This window comes from Trachemys scripta, chromosome 5 (genome assembly GCF_013100865.1).
Source record: "Trachemys scripta elegans isolate TJP31775 chromosome 5, CAS_Tse_1.0, whole genome shotgun sequence".
Lineage (NCBI taxonomy): Eukaryota > Metazoa > Chordata > Testudines > Emydidae > Trachemys > Trachemys scripta.
Genome location: NC_048302.1, coordinates 78731882 through 78753507, shown reverse-complemented (window position 1 = coordinate 78753507; position 21626 = coordinate 78731882). Strand labels below are relative to the sequence as shown.

At 41.3% G+C, this 21626-nt stretch overlaps 1 protein-coding gene across 5 annotated transcripts in view; it reads left to right on the top strand.

Annotated features, from left to right (window-relative positions):
- The window catches only part of IRF2 (interferon regulatory factor 2), a 64906-nt gene that overhangs the window by 1120 nt on the left and 42160 nt on the right, over positions 1-21626 (top strand). Inside the window, exon 1 of one of the 5 annotated variants that reach the window (XM_034770927.1) lies at positions 15826-15849. The exons of 3 other annotated variants lie outside the window; for them this stretch is intronic. In XM_034770927.1, coding sequence (XP_034626818.1) covers positions 15841-15849 — 9 coding nt within the window. In that variant the 5' untranslated portion in view covers positions 15826-15840. Of the gene's footprint in view, positions 1-15825; positions 15850-21626 lie in introns of those variants that run through there. One more of the 5 variants, XM_034770926.1, reaches the window with a different exon arrangement.

Sequence of the window (21626 nt, the reverse complement as noted above, 5' to 3'; positions counted from 1 at the left end):
GCGATGGGGGCGAATTGAGTCCCGCGGGGCCGCTGCTCCCTGCGGAGGCCTGGCGGCTGCTGCAGGCCCGGGCTGGGGGCGCACGGGCAGAGCCGGGCCTGCAGACGGGAGCTGCCTGGCGGGGGCCGCGTTCCCCCCTGGGGCCCGGTGCTTAGGTCAGGGTTGGGCCGGGGGATGCGCGTAGGGGGGAGGGTGTCACTCACCCCCCCCCCCCATGTTGTTATACAAGCCCCAGCACTTCCTTCCTCCGGCCTTTCCCCCTCCCTCCGGCGGTGACGAAGCCGCCTCTCGTGCCCAATGGCGGGGCCGAGCCCGGGAGCCTCCCGCGCGCTCCTGGCTGCTGCCGGCGTTCGGACTCTGGCAGGCGGCGCGCGGGCCGGCGCAGCTCCCTGGGCAGCGACACGGGACAGGGTTCGCAGCGCGCCCCTCCTCCCACACCGCCGCCCAGCTGCTGCCTGGGTCTTTTCCCCCTTCAGCACCGCGAGGCCAGGCCCGGACCTCAGCTGCGGAGATGCTGACCCTGGGTGTCCCCTTCCCGCCAGCCGGGGGGAGAGAAGAGAGCGTGGGCACTACTAGCCGTGTAGTTAGGGCCCAGCCCCCTTCCTGACTCGCTGCAGGCCGCGTGCTATAGCCCTGGCCTGAGGGGCTTGTATTCCAGCGGCACCTGATCAGGGCTTCCTTCCTCGTCCGGGCACTGCCCAAAAACATAGGGGGAGAGTCCCTTCCCTGTTAAAAACGCACCTACGTGCACTGGGCCTAGAGCACCGTTGGCCCTGTCTGTGCTACCAGCCAAACCACCTTTACCCTCGAATAGCCCGGGCTGTACTAGCGGAAATGATCCAGATATTTGCTGGCTCAGTTCCCCTGGTGTTAGCAGTGTTGGGAGCCCTCTTGTGACTGTTGGTCTACAACTTGGGCCTATAACAGTTCTGCCTGGTGCATGTAAACTGCCATTTCCTACCACTGTTCTAGGTGTGGTTGTCAGTAGACCTGCCTTGAGCCATTTAGGTGATGTGGTGCTTAAAACAACGGTGGCAGATGGTGGGTGCCTATACTAAGGCTCCCAACATTGGTATGTCTAGTGGGAAAGCTGTGAAAAGTGCCCTTCAAGGCATTACTGCTAATAGCTATAGTTGTAGGAAGTCCCATCTAGGAAGACCTTGGGGAACCTGCATTATGCATTGAGTACAGAAATAGTGCTTGGTAGTATGCAGAACACAGAGAAATTCCTAGTTCATTCCCCAACGAGTTTAAAATCTAAGATGCTCATTGACAAGTATGGGTAATTTCCCCAGTATAAACAGAAGCAAAATGTCTTTGAGACATGGGTCTGTAGATGTGGCCAATTGCCTTATAAGATTTTTATATGAAAGTAATACACACTTTGAATCTAAGATTTTTCTATAGCAGCTATTACTGTTTCAGAGTAGCAGCCGTGTTAGTCTGTATCCGCAAAAAGAACAGGAGTACTTGTGGCACCTAAGGGCTTGACTACATTCGGGACTTCACAGCGCTGCCGCTCTCGCAGCGCTGTATGTGCTCCACTCTCCGAGGGGAATAGCTTGCAGCGCTGCAGGCATTGATTACCCTGGCGCTTTATAGCGCTGTACTTGCTGCGCTCAGGGGGGTGTTTTTTCACACCCCCGAGCGCAGCAAGTTGCAGCGCTGTACAGCGCCAGTGTAGCCAAAGCCTTAGAGACTAACAAATTTATTTGAGCATAAGCTTTTGTGGGCTACAGCCCACTTCCTCGGATGCTTAGAATGGAACATATATTGAGGAGATATATGTACACATACAGAGAGCATGAAAAGGTGGGAGTTGTCTTACCAACTCTGAGAGGCCAATTAAGTAAGAGAAAAAGGCTTTTGAAATGATAATTAAGATAGCCCAGTACAGACAGTTTGATAAGAAGTGTGAGAATACTTACAAGGGGAGATAGATTCAATGTTTGTAATGGCTCAGCCATTCCCAGTCTCTATTGAAGCCTAAATTGATTGTATCTAGTTTGCATATCAATTCCAGCTCAGCAATTTCTCCTTAGAGTCTGTTTTTGAAGCTTTTCTGAGGCAAAATTGCCACTCGCAGGTCTGTCATTGAATGACCAGACAGGTTAAAGTGTTCTCCTGCTGGTTTTTGAATGTTCTGATTCCTGATGTCAGATTTGTGTCCATTAATTCTTTTGTGTAGAGACTGTCTGGTTTGGCCAATGTACATGGCAGAGGGGCAATACTGTGGTATTAAATGCTTGTAAAAGCAGCTCTAGATAATAACACTGGGTTTGTTTGTGTTTCTGTTGTATATGTTGGAATTGTGGTCTAAATGGGACAGCAATGTCCTGTAAAACATGACTGAAAAAGTATTTCTGTCATGTGCCCTTCATGCACTAAGGTACCAAGTTGATCCACCCAGGCAGATTCCTAATAAATGCAGGGAGCCTTACTGAAGTCAGGGGGGCTCTGCATAGGCACAGAGTACCAGCCACATGGATCAGCTTGCAGGATTGGAGTCTTGTATTTTTAAAAAATATATTCCACACTTGCACTACTTGAAGTTTTATCTTTCAGTTGGTATTGATGTTTGAAATGTGTTATTTTATATTGGTTGTCACTAAGCACATTCTGGGTGATGTGCTTAGGATCTGATTATTAATCAAAGTGAACAACATCAGGCTAAGGGCCATGTCCTGGACACTTTTCCCCAACAAAATTCCTTATGAAAACAATAGGAGTTTTGTTTGTGTACAGCATGCAGGATCAAATTCTCACTCAGATAGAGCAGTCTTACTGTTTTCAGTGTCAAAGTCTAGAACTTTGCACTTAATTAGTATATGATTATAATTTATAACACAATTTGATGTGCAGAGATTTTTAGATTGCAGTCACTTAGATATAGTAGGAATTGTAAACTAGCACTCCAATTTGTTGAGATGAAATATCAACTTCTATATTTAAACATACATTTAAAATAAATCTTTTAATAGTTTTGCATAGTTTACCTCTTGCAGTAAATGCTTAACCTAGTACTATGAAAAGAGAATTCACTACTGCACCAACATTTAAGTTCACTGTAACTGGAAAAATGGTGACACAATTATGAAAGCAGCATAGTTCAGATTCAAAGTCTCTGTGAGATAGATCAACATTCTGAATGAGTCTGAATCTTTCCCCTGCTGTCAGATATTGCTTAGGGCATGAACAAGGCCTATCTATCCTGGGCTGCTCTTTGCATGTCCCTCTAAGTGTTAAGTACCATAAGTTTGTCTTCTGAGTAATCTTCAGTGAAAGTATTCTTTTGATTGGCCCCGTCTAAGTTATCATTAATTTATACTGGCATAAAACAGCAGAAGAGTTGAGTGTTCAGTCTGAGAGCAATGGTTTTCTTGATACAGTATTCACTTGCATTAGCAATGAATATGTTGTACTCCACACTGCAATTTTGTATCCAGGAAACAAACTCACAACATGGAAGATAAACAGTGTATTATTACCTTTTTCCTTCTCTGCTAATCAATAGCCATATCCTTTAAACTTGCATATACATAGCTTTAAGCAAACCAGTAGTCCTATCAATGGCAATGGAACTACTCATGTATAAAAGTAAGCACGTGTGTTAAGTGTTTCCAAGTGTTTCCCTGCTCTTGAGCTGTTTAGACCTTTAAACACAAAATTTTAAATTAGAGCTATAAAAGCATGGTGGTGTCTGCTTTGGTATAAATATTACAAATTGCCGGTGGTAGGCACAAGGGACCAGATTCACTAGTACATTTTAATTGCCTTGCACCACTTCAGTTATGTAAAGCTGCTATTAGCCCAGATTAACTGATCATTGATAAATTGCTTGAATGGCATAAGCAGTCAGGCCATATTGGTGAATCTGACCCATACAGTATTCTTTTTATCAAATATTGCAGAATATTTGATGAAAGCACATTTTGAATTCGCAGTTGGGTGTGTCCACAATGGTGGCCTAATTCTGAGTTATGCTTATCTAGTCAGAGAGGAGAAACTTACTATGTGACTTATGTGTCCATTCAGAACAGTTCAATTTCAAATTTTGAATACTTAATATTCACAGTGAACTGATTGTGAACAAGCCACTGACTAAGACTTTCTGATAACAAATAATTGTAAGAAAATCTTGGTCTATTTGTAGACAATTCCTGTGCTGAAAATGAAGCAAAAAATAATAATTATTCATTACCAGTTCCTTGTCCAACATTAGTATTGTAAATGAACAGGCATATGGCTCTTATTTGGTTCTTCAGACTGTAACTGTAAAGTTGAAGTTAGGGATTTAAGTACAGATTAGCATAATAAAAACTCAGTTCTTCAAAATCCTGTGACGACTGTAGATTTAAGGACATAAGAGTTATTTAAGGTAACCTGACCATGCAGTATTGAAGGTATACATACTGAGGCCCCAGTCCTGTAACCACTCGTGAACTTGACTTCAGTGGGACTATATACACATAACTAATGTTAAGCATGTGTGTAAATACTTGCAGAATCCGGGTCTGAATCATGCTGACAAGACGAGCAGGTAACAAATGATACTTTATATAGAATTTTCATTTAAAAAAACCCCCAACTTGCCAGATGTTCAGTGCGTTAGAAGTTTATATTGGAAGAAGTAGTAATGGAAAGACTGTTGATTAGTTTAAAACCCCTTCTAGTACATTTTGGGAAATTTACAAGTGAAAATAAATAAATTGGGAGTAATAAACCAGAACTGGTCTTTGTTAAATTGTGTGTTAATTCTGCATGGATAAAATCATAGTCCAAATGAATAATCAAATTAATGAATTTACCCCACTGTTTCAAAAGTTTTATTGAATTATTAATTAGGATCCCTACTAAGTTGCTATGAATTGTTCTCCTAATAGATATTTTTACGCTAAACAAAGTGGGTGAAGTCACCCAAGAAGAGCTCTCTGGAGCCCAAAAGCTTGTCTCTTTCACCAAGGAAAGTTGGAGCAATAACAGATATTACCTCACCCACCTTGTCTCTTTCATATCTTGGGATCAAGGCAGCTACAACAACACTACAAACTATATTAGAAAAACAGGAATTGACTTGACCAAAAAAAAAAAAAGCTAAACAAACTTTTGGGGGACAGTTGTGTGTGTGTGTTTGTGCACCTGTATAACATATATATAATCAGTTAATGATTTACACATAATAATTATACATTTAACACTTACATAGCACTTTTCCTTCATAGAGCTCAAAACACTTTTTTAATTCCTGTAACCTTTAAAAACAGGATGGGACTTTTCAGATGTAGCCTCTTGTAAATGATTGAAGTATTCTAGTTCTCTTAATGATCTAAAGAGAAAGTATTACAGAAATTTTGAACTTTAAAGAAATGTTTGGGGTTTTTTTTTAAACATAATGATAGTCAATTTTGTTTAAATTAGTGACCTACTGACATTTTTGTTTGTTTGTTCGGGGGTGGCTTGCAGCAAACATAACACTCATTAGTTAGACATTTTAACTTGAAGTAGTTTGAATTCATGCATTAAAAAAAATCTTGCATGAGACATTGTTTCACTCAATGTAACATACAAATCTAAACTCTAATTGTACATAATGTTTAAATTCAGTTGTTGCAGTATACTTCACCTGATTTTGTGGTGCAATTAGAAGAGCTAATTCACTGTAAACATAGATTATTTCTTGCTACACGAGAAGAGCAGATTGCAGAGTTACAACTAGCACATCTGTTTTCAAGTAACCTTCAAAGGTTAGTTTGTGGATATCAGTGAATCCTGATGTCAGGGATGGAGTTAAATTTTAGAAGAGACGTGAAGTTTTAAATGTTACTGTTAACTGCAGTTAGACAGTAGGCTACTGTAAACAACCACCTACCTTCCTTTTGCTAGTAAATTAGAATTGTAGGAGTCTTTACATTTTCAGAGGTATTAAAGTTCATGTAAAACTAAAAGGATAAATAATTTCTTAGGGGATGTCCAAAGAAAGTTGCAGTTCAAAGATATTGGCCACATTCTGTTCTGTGGATATGTACACTGGCTTTCCATGACATTGAAGGGCGCTTGTGTGCACATGCAAGGGCAGATTTTGCTCCATTATATTCATATTGATATTGTACATTAATTGCAGACATTGTAGGCCCAGTTCTGATACCTGTATTCATGCTGTGTAACACTTTACTTCACAAGGACCATGTGGCAGGGGAGAAATTAGGTGTCCAGCTAGTTTACAGAGTTTGGCTATGGCTACACTACAGCTTATGCCAGCATAATTTATGTCACTCAGGGATGTGAATAAGCCATTCCCCTGAGTGACGTAAGTTACACCAACATAAGTGCTTATGTGCACAGTGCTGTGTTGGTGGGAGAGATTTTTCCCATCGACATAGCTTCTGCCATTCTCAGAGGTGGTTTTATTATGCTGACTGGAAAGCTCTCTCTTGTCAGTCTAGAGCAGGGGTCGGCAACCTTTCAGAAGTGGTGTGCCGAGTTTTCATTTATTCACTGTAATTTAAGGTTTCATGTGCCAGTAATAAATTTTAACATTTCTAGAAGGTCTCTCTCTATAAGTCTATATTATATAACTAAACTATTGTTGTATGTAAAGTAAGCTGAGCGGGGCTGGCGGCCGGTATCCCAGGCCGGCAGCAGGCTGAGCAGGGCCGGCAGCAGAGTGCCACTAAAAATCAGCTCGCGTGCCGTGCCGCCTTTGGCACACGTGCCATTCGGTTGCTGACCCCTGGCCTAGAGCGTCGTCACCAGACATGCTGCATCGGTGCAGCTACAGTGCTGTACATGTAGACATGGCCTTTAAAATTTTCCTTTCCTGCAGCAAACTTTGCCTGCATTGTGTAGGATGGCAGGTCTTAGTTTCAAGATCACTTGTCAAATGGTGAGAATGAATGTTGTTTGAGAAGATGTGAATTCAAGTCTCTCTTAAAGGGACATTGTTGACCTAAATTTGACTTGAACATTAAATTTTGCAAAAACAAGGGTTTTTTTTTGTTTTTTTTAAAGTCTCCACTCTTTTAAAAAAAATGTAAGAGAGAAAAGAAAACAAAAACAAATTCTAATAATAAACTTTCCCTGCAGTGTCAGAAATTCAAACGTTGTAACGTTAAAAACCTGAAAACAAAATTGAAACTAACTATAAATAAAACTGAAACCAACTCCATTGGATTTTATTTTCCAGCTGACAGAAGTGAAAAAAGAGAACACGGAGCATAAGTAGCACAAAGAAAATTGGGTTTAAAAATTGTAATTTTTTTAAAATAATTTAAGGTCATATTAGGTGAATAACTCTGAGTGTTTGCATATGATTTTTACGTGACAATGTCCTTTTACCCAAATACACGATAAAAGAATTAAAGGAGTTGTCATCTAAATAGTTTGGCCAGGACAAGTCCTCTCTCACCTGAAGGTATATGCAGTGACTCTACAGTACTAAGAGAAGTTGTTGAGGTGTATGTACCAATATAGTATGTATTATTCACTTGTGGAGGTAACTTTTTGAAATGCTATGCAAAATGTTTACTGAGTAAAATGATAGTAGTCATGTCAGTCTGACGACAGTGAGCCATTCAGCTGTTTTATGTAACTAAAATTTATTCAAAATTATTGGCATGTTGAGAATGGAATAGTTTATAGGACTGGTAACAGGACATAGAATTTTTCACCTGTGGTCACTGATTCAGATCCAGGCCAGGGTCAGTAGTAACAAGTGACATTTTTACATCTGATGGTGACTGCTAATTTCACTCAGTTCCCTGTGGACAGGTGTTCACAATAGAAAACTTACCACACCACCACATCTGGAACTAATTAGAATGCTATCTGGGGTCTCAACAAAGGGGCAAAGTGCTAAATGGACGTGAAGCCTGACTTAGTCTCCTCTTTAGAGATGGACCTTCCAAGTCTATGTTGAAGGACAGTGCGGGGAAGCTCACACGGTCTATGTTGGAGCTGTTCTATGGATAATCGGAAGACTTCTATTTCCAGGGATTTCAGACTGACATCTTTGAGATGCACTAAATTCAAACACCCCAAAATTAAATTCTTGGCATGCAAAGAATGTTCTGGAGAGTTGAGATTTGGAAGAAAGGTGGATGGAAAAACTTTTTAGTTAGATTTTTTTCCTTATTAGATCATAAGTGAAATAAGTTTGGTGGTCTCTATCTAATTAAGAGGATATTAGCCACTTATAGATAATCTGTACTTAGGAAAGTCTCAGGATAGAAATAGCTGTCATGTTACAAGTTAGGCTGTGTCTATTCTGTTAGTCTCTGAAGAACACCAAATTTGCTAAAAAAAATAACTTAAAAAATACAAACTGTAGGAGGATGTTCTCTATCAGTGGAAAGAGCCATTGTTGTTACAACAAGGAGGATTACATCATGAGGTCTGAGTAAGAGACAATATTGAGTATTTCTCATTTGGTGCTTCCTTTAATGCAAATCTTTAACTATATTCATGAAAAGAAGCAGTTTTCCTATAAATTTCTCAGTAATTTGAGTTAACCAGTAGCTTTGTAATAACTGCACTTGTTAAATCAGTCTTTTGTGTACACATCTGCTTCTTTCATGTGCTGTTTTTGCAATCATAAATAAGTCCATGCGTCAGAAACATTTTCAGTATACAGTCTGGGTGATTCAAAACATTCCAGGCCCCAATTATGGTATGATTCTGTGTTCATCTTTACTGCTTAGTTAGTTAGCTTAGAGGTGGAACTCAATGAGCAAGAATAAACATGTTCTTATCTTTAATAATGAAACTTCCAGACAGGTGTCAGGATAATTACAATGCTTTTCAGTTAAGTGAAGTGAACCCCAATCTCATGAGCGCATTGTGTTTGATGCCCACCCATGTGGCTAGGCATTGGTGGTCTAAAGATAGGAATGCTTACCTTTGACAGTAGTATAGGTACAAATTATTTATTAACTAGAATGGTAGACACAGCCCACACCCAGACAATAAAACGAAACCTGTAAGCAAACATTAGATTGTACTTTAGTATAGGGTGCAAACAGTCCTTGCTGTGTATTGCAGGGAAAGGTATGTTATGAAAACAAAGCAAAGCATGAGACGCAAGTGCTGTTTGAGTGAGTTATATTCTTACTTCAGGTTCAGTCCATGGCTAAATTACTTGAAAACTCCTCCTTCAACACACTCCATAGATTGCTTCCACTGAAACTGGCCTTTTCTCTCCTCTGGTATCTTCAGAAATGTAAACATAGCCTTCCTCATTCCCTCTGAGCTGCTACACCACTAAGGGGAGACTGAGATCATGGGATTTTTTTGTTTGTTTAAACTCTGTTTTATCCTTGATAGTGTATTAAACATTGACAGTGTGGTTGGTGCTGGACAGGAGACCAAGACAGAAACAGTCCCTACTGTGAAGAGTTTCAGTCTAAAGCTGGGATCCTGCAGATGCTTATGCATGTGATTAGTCCCAATGACTTCAGGGAGCCTATTCATGTGTATAAAGTTAAGCAGATGCATTGTTTCTGGAAAAGGGCCTGAAAAGCCAGTTACAGAGAAGACAGGATGTACTGGGATACCAGGACAAGGGGAGTAATTTAAAAAAGTTATTAATTCAGTTCTTGTGCGAAGCACAAAAGAAGTGATTCTTTAAAGGGATTTGAGCCATAACAAAATTCTTCCTCATTTTCATCAGTCTGGGAAAATTCTTGCACAACAGCTATAAAATATGGTGTTCTCCAAATGTGTTGCCACTCTAAGAATATTTTCCTTAGGGTGTGGCTACACCGTGAAATTGACTGGCATAGCTTTAGCATCTTGAGAGGTGCTGAGCACTTGCAACTCAAATTGCATTTAACTGGAAGCATCGGGCAATGACTTTGAAACAGCGTTTTCTAAAATGCCTAGAGATTGAGGGATAAGGTGGGTGAGGCGATATCTTTTATTGAACCAGCTTCCATTGGTCAGAGAGACAAGTTTTGAGCTTACACAGAGTGAGGGATGTAACATAATGTAGGAAAGAAAGGTAAAAATATTATTAAGGCACATAATTTTAGTAGCATGGTTCTTTTGTTTTTGGGACCTGCTTCTGCTCCCAGTAACATCAGTCATTAAACTCCTCTTTTGGGAAATTGAAAAGCTTGAGATTTTCCTCTTGATTGAACAAATTTTTCCCCTTGGTTTCTCCATGTCAGGGATGAAAGAAATTGCTTCTGCATATACTTACCAGAGGAAAATAATCTATACCCTCTTAACCCAGGCAAGACTGGGGATCAAGGACTTTAAGAACTCTCTTCTTTGTGCCTTGCTTGGATATGAATTCCCAAGGACTATCTTTGGGTTCAAGTCAAAAGGAGAGGATGGAGGTCTTGTTTATGCTATGAATCTATTTTCCCAAAACTTATGATCCTTTGGGCAATAGTGGTGAAATTTATCTGTGGTGCTGAGGGCCAGTGCAAGAACCAGTGTGTACAGGCTGCACAAAGAGGGCCCAGGCTAGCAAAGTATTTAGGCATGTACTTGACTTCAAGCGTGTGCTTAAGTGCTTTGCAGGATTATGGCCAGAGAGGGGTTGGGAATGATGCTGCACTGGAATGCACCACAAGAAGGGTATTCTTGTCAGCCATGTATAGGCTGGCACAGAAGGCTGAAATGGGAATGGGCTTGGAGATCTGCAACTGCTGTGTAGGGGCTGTGGATGCTATCCCAATTTGGGGAAATGGAGTTCACCAAATCCTCTGCATCTCACCTTCATAGAGTCCAATGACTTGGGCTTTATGTAAGTGGAGTGCCTGTTGTTCCAGGTTACTGTTTTCTTTGTTAGTTTGCTAGTATATCTTTAAAACCTATATTGCTCCATGGTATTGATTTTATTCCCTCAAAAGGTTAGTAAACTGCATTTCTGCAAGTTAAATCCCTTCATTTTTCATTACACCTTATATCACAAATCAAGTTGAGACTGATATGATCTACAAATATAGTGTAAATATTAAGGGTGAAATCCTGATTCTGTTGAAGTCAGTGGGAGTTTTGCCACTGACTTGGATGGGGCCAGGATTTCACCCTAAATAATTTAACATTTTAACAATGCATTTAAATGTGTATTGAGCCAGGTCTTCAGCAGATGTAAAACGGTGTAGCTCTGTTGAAGTCATTTGAGTTGTTGTTTCTGTATTATATATGATTGAATGCAAGTGAGATTATTTGTTTAGATAATTGGGAGAAGATGAGGTACGCTGCATATTTTAAAATTGATCAATTTAATTATGTGAATGAGGTGTAGCTGTACTGTATTTACATAGTGTGGGTTTTCTTCAAGACAATTCTAAACTCTCTGTTAATCCAAGGGCGCTCTCTAATAATGCCTGACATCACTGTAAAATAACAGCTCTGTCTTTGCTGCTGAGAGAAAATGAGACTTTGCATGGAAACCAAATGATAGTTTGTTCTGATGTTTAATGTATCCCAGCTAGGGAGTGTTAACATCCTTTAGGTAGAGCAGAGATGCTATTGGACTGATGAAATAACCTCTCTATGTTGTGCGAGTCAATTGGTAGTCATTGTACAGTGTCTAGGACCTGTCTATCATGCAATCTGTGTGTTTCAATATAGGCATAGGATATTTCCTTCTTTGCCCCTTCACAGGTGTTTTTTATTGTTTTGTTTGTTTGAGGGAATGGGAGGGTTTGGGGGTTGGCTGTTTTTTGTTTTTTGTTTTTTTTTTTTTTCAAGAAAGGGAGGGGGTTTTCAAGCTACCTTTGCCTTTTGTGTGTGCATGTCTCTGTGTGTGTGAGAGAGAGCTTGAGGTTCACTTCTCTTTCATTTATTTTGTATTTCTAGCTTTGATATCCCTTAAAGTCTTGATGGCATCACTGTGCTGTTCTAAATCAGCCTGTACCTCTGCAGTGCTTTTCCCTTGATCAATGGCAATCCTGTTGGAGTACTTCTGTTAGTATTTAACTTAGGACCAAGGGAAGCCGAGAGAACCTTTATAATTGTTTGGAAGACTGATTCTTTATTAAGGATCAGAGTGTGCCTAACCCTAGGAGTTGTCAGGGGTCAGCCACCCTTCCCACCTGGTTGTATTAGGATTATCAGGAGATTGGGTTCTTGGGGCTGCTCCTCCCTGCAAGCAAGTGGAGTGGCAGATAAATGAGGAAGTAAGATGCACCGTTTTCTGGGCTGCAATGAATGATTTTTGTTGGTGATGCACACAAGGTAATATAATCCAGCTTCATTTTGCTGCTTCTGCAGTACTAACAAGAGTGAGAAGCAGGAAAAATATATTTGTATCACTGCAGTGAGGAGCTAGAACACTGACTACACATGGGGAGTGGCTCTGTAGAATGAGAAGATGCCACTTGTCAGGGTAGAATTGCACTTCAAACTAATAAGAACCCAAAGTGAGGGTTCCTTCCACCAGGAGTTATAAGGAAATCACCAAGGGATTAATGAAGTTTCCTCAGTGCGTTTTTATAACATACCAATAATATTCCTCAATATGATGAGAGGCACCAGCAATGGTTGAGATTAACAGGCCAGATAACATAGCTCCTGCCTTCAATCTTGACCTCCGTTGTCCAAAAATCCAAGGTATTTTGCAGTAGATTGTTTACTCTCCTTAATCTTATCTCCAGTTTGACAGTCTCAGGAACTTCAGACAACTTCATTAGAAATCTTAACCCCTGCAACACTGAGAATGTGTACACCTACATGCATACCAGATTTTGCTGCCACTTATTTGTCCCATGCTGCTGGTTCAACGATAGATCTTCTTTCAGTCTGTTTGCAATTTTGTAGCTGTGTTGGTCCCAGGATATAAGCAAGACAAGGTGGGTGAGGTAATATCTTTTATTAGACCAACTTCTTTTGGTGGAATGTACAACCTTTCAAGCTACACAGAGCTCTTCTTTGGGTCTGGGGAAGGAAGCAGTGTGTTGTCAGTTTGACCTTCTAGGATGGTTTTCTTTACCACTGACGAACAGGTCAAGAATTGGTAGTAGAGGGGAGGCAGGTGAGAATGGGAGCACAGGCTTATACCTAAAGTTGATCTATGTATATTTTCATCTCTTTTGTTTATTCAAGAAAAAGTATGTAGCTTGGCTATTGCGCAAGATGCAACTTCTCTCTTCTTCGTTGGAGCGCTAGTTATACAGGGGAGGTAGGGGGCTCCCTTTTTTAGAGGTTTTTAGGGTCAGGAAGATTCAAATGTCTTAATTCAGTGTACTTGAAAAGTGAAGTTAAATGACAATGTGTGTAACAATTAAAATACTGATTTATATCTTTAAAATACCTCTAATCCAGGTCATTATAGTGGGTCATATTACCTGTGAAAAATCAAAATTTAATGGGCTAGAGCTTGTTTTGAAAGTATTTGCAAATACAATATACAAATATATTCATTTGAGGGGGTAGAAAGTATGTTGATGATGCCACAATCTTAGGCCCTGATCCTTAAAGGACTTGCGTTTGTACTTAATGTTACGCACTATAAGTGTCTCATTGACTTCAGTGGGACTATGTGCTGTATATAAAATTAAGCATGTGTATAAATCTTTGCAGGATACATGCCTGGTGATACATGTTTCCCTATCTAAGTAGGATCATATCTGTGATGTGATGTTTTAGGAACTGCCCCAGACTGATAAGGGGTCCTGTCACTGCCTGCCCTGTAACCTTGGGGGCTTTTGTGCTGTGTGGCTGTGGTTCAATTCCCTGACATCAGTAGCCAGCCCACAAAATGTCTCTCACCAGCCTAATTACTCCTTGCAAGGTGATGCCAACAGCCTTCCGGTCCCAGGTCCCCCCAAATACATCCTCCCCAAGTTCTTAATTACCAGACACCCAGAATCTTCCCTTCTGGTTGGTTACAGCCCCCAAGGTGTAAAATCACCTTCCAGATACCAGCTTACTTTGGTACACTCCACACAGTTTGCACATCTGAGACCTGCTCGGGGAAAAAAAAACAAAAACAAAAAATGTTTATTTAATAGAAAAACCACAGATTCAAAGATAAAATAGTGAGGGAAAGCACACAGGTTACACAGAAAAATATAAAAATGCAATCTTAACTTTTACACTTTAATAAAATCCCTTTTCTAATGTAAGTTACCTATTGCCTTGAGTTAGTTTCTCAGCATACCCTCTGGCTACAGGAGGGATCCAGCATTCATGAACAGTCATTTGCCATAAGACTGGCCCTCATGGTCTAGATAAAAAAACTTCAGGGCAAGTCTACACTACAAAATTAAGGCAACTTAAGTTATATAGACATATGGCCACCGCAGTAATTAAATCTTTTTTGTACATTCACACTAGCTCCTTCTGTTGGCCGTGCACATCTTCACGAGGAGCACTTGCACTGGCTGTCAGAGTGGGGTATTGTGGGGCACAGATAGCCAGAGCCCCCGGTGTGGGGCTCCACTGACACTGCGTTGACCTAACTACATTGACCTAAGTGCTATGCCTCTGGACCTAACTGTAGTGTAGACCAAGCTCAGCCCCGAACCTGTTTTTGAAAGACTTTTTCCTTTTTTTCCTTTTCTTTCAGTCGATGGAGACTTACATTTATATGGAGTGGGGAAATTCCCTTTTGACGTGATAGCCTGGATGTCTCAATGTCTTCCTATTAACTCTAATGGTCTATCATTGTCTTCTCCAGCTGGACAATGGATCGTTACTTGAATCAAGTTTTGTGTAAATCCCTGTCTTGGGAGGTGCCTCTCCCCACTTGATTGCTCACCCCCCTGCTGAGGTGTAGTGGATTTTTGAGTATAAATTCAGAGTACAATTTTCTATATACACCTATACATGGATTCATAACCTGAGTCTGTATACATATCTCATAACGACTAATCAAATTCAGAACATTACATGCTTTCATAGAAGACCTTACTTGGTATAACAATAATATAGTATACTAGGAAATCAGTTGGTTTAACTGCTCATTTTTGGGGTTTAAACATATTTTCCCTTTGGGGTGTCTCGAGTCAATTGTCACACACACACACACACACACACACACACACACACACACACACACACACANACACACACACACACACACACACACACACACACACACACACACACACACACACACACTCTCTCTCTCTCTCTGTGTCTCCAGTCAATTGTCACACACACACACACACACTCTCCCTCTCCCATGCTGAAGTTTTGGTCACTGACCATGATGTAAGCTTCACTTCTACTACACCCTCTTTTCTGGATAGGACATCATGCCTTGTTCTCCAACCCCTCAATATGTTTAATCTCCATATCATATGCCTGCAAAATTATACTCCATCATAGCAATCTGAAGTTTTTGTTCTGTGGAGCCATACTAATAGTGAATGATTTGTTAACACTCTGATCTGCCTATTGAAGAGGTAGGGTCTGGGTTGTTTTACAGCACATGCGATAGCTTAACACTATTTTTCTATTAGAGTAATTCGGTTCAGTGGGAGACTGCATTTCTGAGCAAAAAACTATGAGCGTTTCTTGTTATCTTCCCATTTCCATTAACACAGCTCTGAGGCTGTGTTGGATGCATCAGTACACAATTTCTATTTATTTATTTATTTATTTTTAAAACCTGGACTGGCCAAAACAGGCATCTTTGTTAACATTTCTTTTACTGTTATCAGAACTCTTTTGATAGGCATCTGGCCAAGCCACTTTTTCTGGTTTTGTTTTCTGGTATAATCTTGTGATAGGAGCAACGATGTCACTGGAACCGCCCACAAATTTTCGGTAATAGTTAACCAGACCTATAAATGATTGAACCTGTTTTTTCGTTTTAAGGACAGGCCAATTCACAGTAGTTTCTTATTTCAGGGGATCTGGGTGGATTTGGCCTCCACCTATCCAATGACCCAGGTAAGAGGTATTTGCTGCCCAACTGTACACTTTGACACCTTGATTGTGAGACCTGCATCCCTGAGGCTTTTCCACACCCTTGCCACCTGTGTTTTGTGTTACTCCCAGGTGTTGTTAAATATAGTAATATCATCTACAGTGGAGTGCAAACTCCTAGAACCCATGTAGCACCTGCTTGATCAGCTTTTAGAGTGTGGCTCCTGCATTTAATTAATTTGAAGGATAGTACCTTAAACTCAGAAAGCTCAAAATTGGTAACGAATTCAGGATCCTAGGGTCCTAGAGCCTGGGCTCTGACCCAAGCCTGGAAGTCTACACAGCAATGAAACAGCCCCACAGTTCCAGTCCAAGTTGACTGGGATGGGCCAGCCCGGAGTTTTTCTTTGCTGTATAGACATACTCTTAGGGGTCTTCCCCTGACTCTCAGACATTACATGTAGGAGAGGCAATGCTTTGTGGTCCTCATCTGTGTAGCATATTACATTTGCTATAAGCCTCTCTGTTATAGTAAATGTTCAGTCAGTTAATATGTACAGTTTGGGGTACACTCTGACTATAGGGTTTCTATACATTGCAAGCATTTTCACTTAGGGCAGGGGTTCTCAAACTGGGGGTTGGAACCCCTCAGGGGGTCACGAGGCTATTACCTGGGAGGTCATGAGCTGTCAGCCTCCACCCTAAACCCCACTTTGCCTCCAGCATTTATAATGGTGTTAAAGTGTTTTTAATTTATAAGGGGGGTCGCATTCATAGGCTTGCTATGTGAAAGGGGTCACCAGTACAAAAGTTTGAGAACTACTGACTTAGGGCTTGTCTACACTTAAACTTTATAGCGCTCTACCTTGCTGGATCAGGGGTGTGAAAAATCACCACCCTGAGCGCAGCAAATCTGAGCGCTTTAAAGCGCTAGTGTATACAGTCTCCGAGCGCTGGGAGCTGCGCTCTCAGCGCTTGGAGCAAATCCCCTCGTGGAGATGGATTACCAGGAGCACTGAGAGACCTCTCTCCCAGCGCTCGCGCTCGCCCACACTCGCACTTCAAAGAGCTGCTGCGGGAGCGTTCCTGTGGCAGCACTTTGAAGTTTCCAGTGTAGACATACCCTTAGTCTCTTTATCTCCTCAGAGGACCGTCCTGTGAGTTCTGCATTTTATGCTTTATAGAGGGGCTAATACCAGAACCAAATCACCTGCATCAAAGGCTCTTTCACCTTGCTTTTTGTCATACCACCCTTTTTGTACAGCTTGGCTTTTTTCAAGATTATGCAGTACTAGCTCCATACTGGTTTTTAGCTATGCCCTGAATTTAGATTCCAGTTCATTCACTTGTTCCCCTTCAGAGTCAGTGTTACCTTTCCACAAATTTCTGACCAGATCTAGGGGGGCCTGTGACTTTCCTTCTGTATCGGAGGTTGAATGGGGAAAACCCTGTCAATTCTTGGGGTACCTTTCTGTAAGCAAACAATAGGGAAGGCAGTAGCACACCCCAGTCCTTTGCCTTCCTGTCTACAGATATTGCTAGCATGGATTTAAATGTCCCATGAAATCTTTCAACTAACCCATTTGTTTCTGGGTGATATGGGGCAGACTTTAATTTTCCACAGTTCAGAGAATATGTGGGCCATGAAATTTGACCCCCAATCTGGCAGTATTTCTATTTGAAAATGCACCCTACTAATTATGGAAACAAGTGCACTTGCCAGTTTCTGCTTCTATATTAGCTAGGGCCACTGCCTCTGGGTATCTGCTGGTGCTTTTTGGATGGTTTAGGGCAGTGTTTTTTAACCAGAGGTACGTGAACCCCTGGGGGTACACAGAGGTTTTCCAGAGGGTACATCAACTCATCTAGACATTTCACCTACTTTTACAACATTCCACATAAAAAGCACTAGCGAAATCAATACAAACTAAAATTTCATACCAACAACAACTTGTTTATACTGCTCTATATACTATATGCTGAAATGTAAATACAATATTTATATTCCAATTGATTAATTTTATAATTCTATGGTAAAAATGAGAATGTGAGCTATATTTCAGTAATAGTGGGCTGTGACACTTTTGTATTTTTAGGTCTGATTTTTTAAGCAAGTGGTTTTCAAGTGAGGTGAAACTTGGGGGTATGCGAGACAAATCAGACTCCTGAAAGGGGTATAGTAGTCTCGAAAGGCTGAGAGCCACTGGCTTAGGGAGTGGACCAGTAATGTCCATACCAACCCTATGGAATGCTTTTCCAATTACAGGTAATGGTTGCAATGAGGCTTTGCAGAGACCTAAAATCTTTTTCCACTTTTGGTACAAGTCACAAGACTGACAGTATTCCTTCTAGGTTTATACCATCCCAATGAAAATTTTCCAGAAGCCTTTCAAATATCCTCTCTACTCCTAGATGTCCAGTGGCCAAAATGGATGAACATCCTGTGTACCTCCATGGGTTCAGACTGTATACCCCCCTCAGTGTCCTCAGCTCATCAGAGCTGTGTTAACTTGGGCAGGATGGGTTTGGGTTTGGGGCAATATCTCTCAATGTAAAGCTTAGTAGAGTTACACATACAACATTTTCTTGGGCCCCTGTCCTGGGTCAGGGGGTTGTAACTGGGATTACTGGGTGGGTGCCTGTTGGGATATATTTGGCCTCACTTCCCCACTCCTTGTTTTCATGAACAATTTGGGGACTCACTTTTACACAGGGCCTTTGCCCTTCCCTTTGGGGCTTTCGTTCAATACCCATTCTGGCCCTGAGCATGCAAATCAACAGCCCAAGCAGCCACTTGCACTTTATCAGGAGACTTTTCCCATATGGCAGCTCTGATTTCATCTGAGAAAGCATTAAAGAAATATTCTTGGGTAAACAAATCAAACAATTTCCCATAATCCCATTCTGCCCTTTTACATTTTACCCATTTTTTCATAAAATCACACATTTTATGCATAAACTCCTCATGACTGATATTATCATGCGTCTTTAGGTTGGTAAACATGGTATGATTCTGGAGTAAGTTGAAACCTTGACAATATAGTTTCCTTATATTTATCATAGTTTGTGGCTCCCCCGTGGCCCATGCCAGTAAAGACTTGGAAAGCTATACCCGAAATTTTGAGAACCAGTACGGACATTCATTTCCCAATGGAGATGCCATTGCCCTGGCATATATTTCAAAAGCAGTAAAATATTCTGTGCAGTTTGCAGTCATGTATGCAGTTCTTAAAATGTGGACACAGTCTGTCCCAGCTGAGAGAGTTCCGGTAGGGATTGCCCATGGGTTGTGGAATACCTTTTTGCTGCTCCAGTACTCTGAGCTGCATTTCTTGTGTCTCCATTTTCCGCTTGTGTGCGCTCTCTTCTGCTTCAGTCACTGCCGTTTGTCAATGCTGGGCTGCTCCTCTGCCTCCTTGTTAGCCTTGGTTGTGTGGATCGATTCCATTTGCAGCTCCTCTGCCTTGTTGATGACTGCCTTCTCTTGGAGTCTGAGCCATCTGCCTCCTTGTCCCTGTGGAGCTGCAATTTAATCAGCTGTACCTGAGCACCAATTCCTGCAGGGGATTAAGGTCTGGTTGGTGTCCCAACTAGGGTGACCAGATGTCCCGATTTTTATAGGGACAGTCCTGATTTTTGGGTATTTTTCTTATATAGGCTCCTATTACCCTCCACCCCCGTCCCGATTTTTCACACTTGCTGTCTGGTCACCCTAGTCCCAACTCTGGTTCATCTCCATCTGTACCCTCCTCCTTCTGCTTAAAATGCTCAGTGAGCATGGTTCTCAGATCCTCTACTGATTTTCCCTTATGGGATAAACTATATTGCAAACATAAGCTCCTAAGTTGTTTTTTATCCATTGTGTCCAAGGACTCTCTCTGGCTCATTTCCCCCCTTTCCTGGTTATACTTCTCTTAACCCGAAATAAACAAAAGAAAATCATAAACTTTAAGCTTGTACTTTGCTCCCCCCACAATTGACTCCATTAGGGTCTGTTTAGCAAGTATTTGGAGTGTGAACCTCAGTTCGCTGATATTGAAGTGCAACTTCTGTAATGACTATGCGACTCTGTTTTGGGGACTAGTAAGGAGTTCTGTCACTGCCTGCTCTGTAACTTTGGGGGCCTTTGTGCTGTACATATATATTTCAATTCCCTGACACCAGTAGCCAGCCTGCAAGCATAAGATCTCACCCTGACTCTCACCAACCCAGTTACTCTTTGCAGGGTGACACCAACATCCCTGCCAGTCCTGAGGCTCCCCAGATCCATCCTTCCTGAATTCTTAATTTCCAAACATTTGAACAGTTCCCCTCTGGTTTGAGTGCCCCATTGATGGGACTACTTGCAGTACATAAAGTTTAGTATGTGTATAAATCTTTGCAGGACTGGGGTGTTCTCAGTAGACTGTTTTAAAAGATGCTTGGGACACATGTTTCTATATCTAAGCAGGATCAAGTCTGTGATCAAGGGGCAGAATTTTCATCCAAGTGATGGTCCTTAAAATAGGATCAGTGCTCCTTTCCACCTTGGAACAATCCCAGAACATAGACAAACAGACCCAAATTCCCTGAATCCTATAATTAACAGTGTGGATTTATATCAGCATATCTGTCTGGTCACACAGGGTGGTTTATATGCTTATGAAGGGAATCTACATCTTAAAATGAGGGAAGCACTAAAAAGAATATCAGCTAATAAAGTTATAAAATACATCTCACTCTTTTAATATATTTAGTTCTTTTTGTACGTGTGGAATCTGTGACAGAAAAATATTTCTCCCACAAAGCTCTAAATATCTTCCCTGAAGAGTAGGGTTTTTTCAAAGCTGTCCCTCCTTAACTACCTCTCTTGAACCATTTACAGTTTGTTCAGATATCAACAAGCTTTTTAAGGCGTGCCTACATATACAGCGCTGCAGTAGCGCAGCCGCAGTGCTTAGTGAAGACGCTACCTGTGCTAAAGGGGTAGCTTCTCTTGTTGGTGTAGGTCGGGGTAGGCAACCTATGGCACGCGTGCCGAAGGCGGCACATGAGCTGATTTTCAGTGGCACTCACACTGCCCGGGTCCTGGCCACTGGTCCGGGGGGCTCTGCATTTTAATTTAATTTTAAATGAAGCTTCTTAAACATTTTGAAAATTATTTACTTTACATATGACAAAAGTTTAGTTATATATTATAGACTTATAGAAAGAGACCTTCTAAAAACGTTAAAAAGTATTACTGGCATGTGAAACCTTCAATTAGAGTGAATAAATGAAGACTCGGCACACCACTTCTGAAAGGTTGCCGATCCCTGGTGTAGGTCCTCCACCTTCCGGAGAGGTGGTAGCTATGTTGACAGGAGGAGCCTTCTTGTTGACATAGCACTGTCTACACCATAAGTTCGCTCAGTATAACTGCATCACTCGGGGTGTGGATTTCCACTTCCCTGAGTGACGTAGTTATATCAACATAAGTTGGTTGTATAGACGAAGCCTAAATCAGCTAAATTTTGCACTGAGAGGAGTAGGTAGGAAACTTGCAAATTTTTTTACCTTTAGAGAAATGCAGCAACTTAATCAAAGAACTAGAATCTCATCCAGTCTTCTGCACTCAGGGCAGAAGTAAGTATTATCTAGATCATCCTTGACAGGTGTTGTCTAACCTGTTCTTAAAAATCTCCAATGATGGAGATTCCACAACCTCCTTAGGCAATTTATCCCAGAGCTTAACTACCCTGTCAGTTAGGAAGTTTTTCCTAATGTCCAACCTAAACCTCCATTGCTGCAATTTAAGCCCATTGCTTTTTGTCCTATTCTCA